The sequence below is a fragment of the Oryzias melastigma genome, linkage group LG13, assembly GCF_002922805.2.
Source record: "Oryzias melastigma strain HK-1 linkage group LG13, ASM292280v2, whole genome shotgun sequence".
NCBI classification, from domain to species: Eukaryota; Metazoa; Chordata; class Actinopteri; order Beloniformes; family Adrianichthyidae; genus Oryzias; species Oryzias melastigma.
Window position 1 is genome coordinate 11266492 of NC_050524.1, and position 543 is coordinate 11267034.

A 543-nucleotide genomic window follows, 5' to 3' on the forward strand; every position below is an offset into this window, starting at 1 on the left:
TCTTTCCATCAATCAATTTTGACATCTATAAATTCTGCTTTATTACAATTAAAAACCTACAATAAAAGACAAAACTATTATTCAAACTTGACTTCTGGGTTCTATATTATCCAACTTTTAATGCAGAAATGAAGAATTTTGATTCTGAGGAAACCCACCATGAGGAGGCTGCTCTTTGTCAACAAGATAAAAGGGATACCCTCCTGGAGCGTGGGTCAGGTACAGAGCCTCCTCTACCTTCGTCAGGGGCCACCCAAGTCTTTTAGCATTGCTCACAGCCTGGCTCGACTGCAGGACAAGTCCCTAATAAAATACAGAGGATAAATTAAAAAACAAACAAAAAATGTGTTGTTTCATTAATCCTTGAAATTAGGAAAACGTAAACCTTGATTTAAAATCTGAATGTACATTTATAAAAAAAAAAAGTCTCACTTTTTACACAAGGAGTTGAAAAGATGGTTTCTGGTGTTGTAAATCGATGACACATCCACATATAAAGATGTGCAATCATAACATGTTTTCACCTACCAAGAAGTCATTCCC

General features: G+C 35.5%; 1 protein-coding gene across 1 annotated transcript in view; it reads right to left on the reverse strand.

The window, feature by feature from the left end:
- The window catches only part of glod4 (glyoxalase domain containing 4), a 3876-nt gene that overhangs the window by 2395 nt on the left and 938 nt on the right, over positions 1–543 (reverse strand). The window contains exon 4 of the mRNA XM_024278049.2: positions 159–303. Coding sequence (XP_024133817.1) covers positions 159–303 — 145 coding nt within the window. The remainder of the gene's footprint in view (positions 1–158; positions 304–543) is intronic.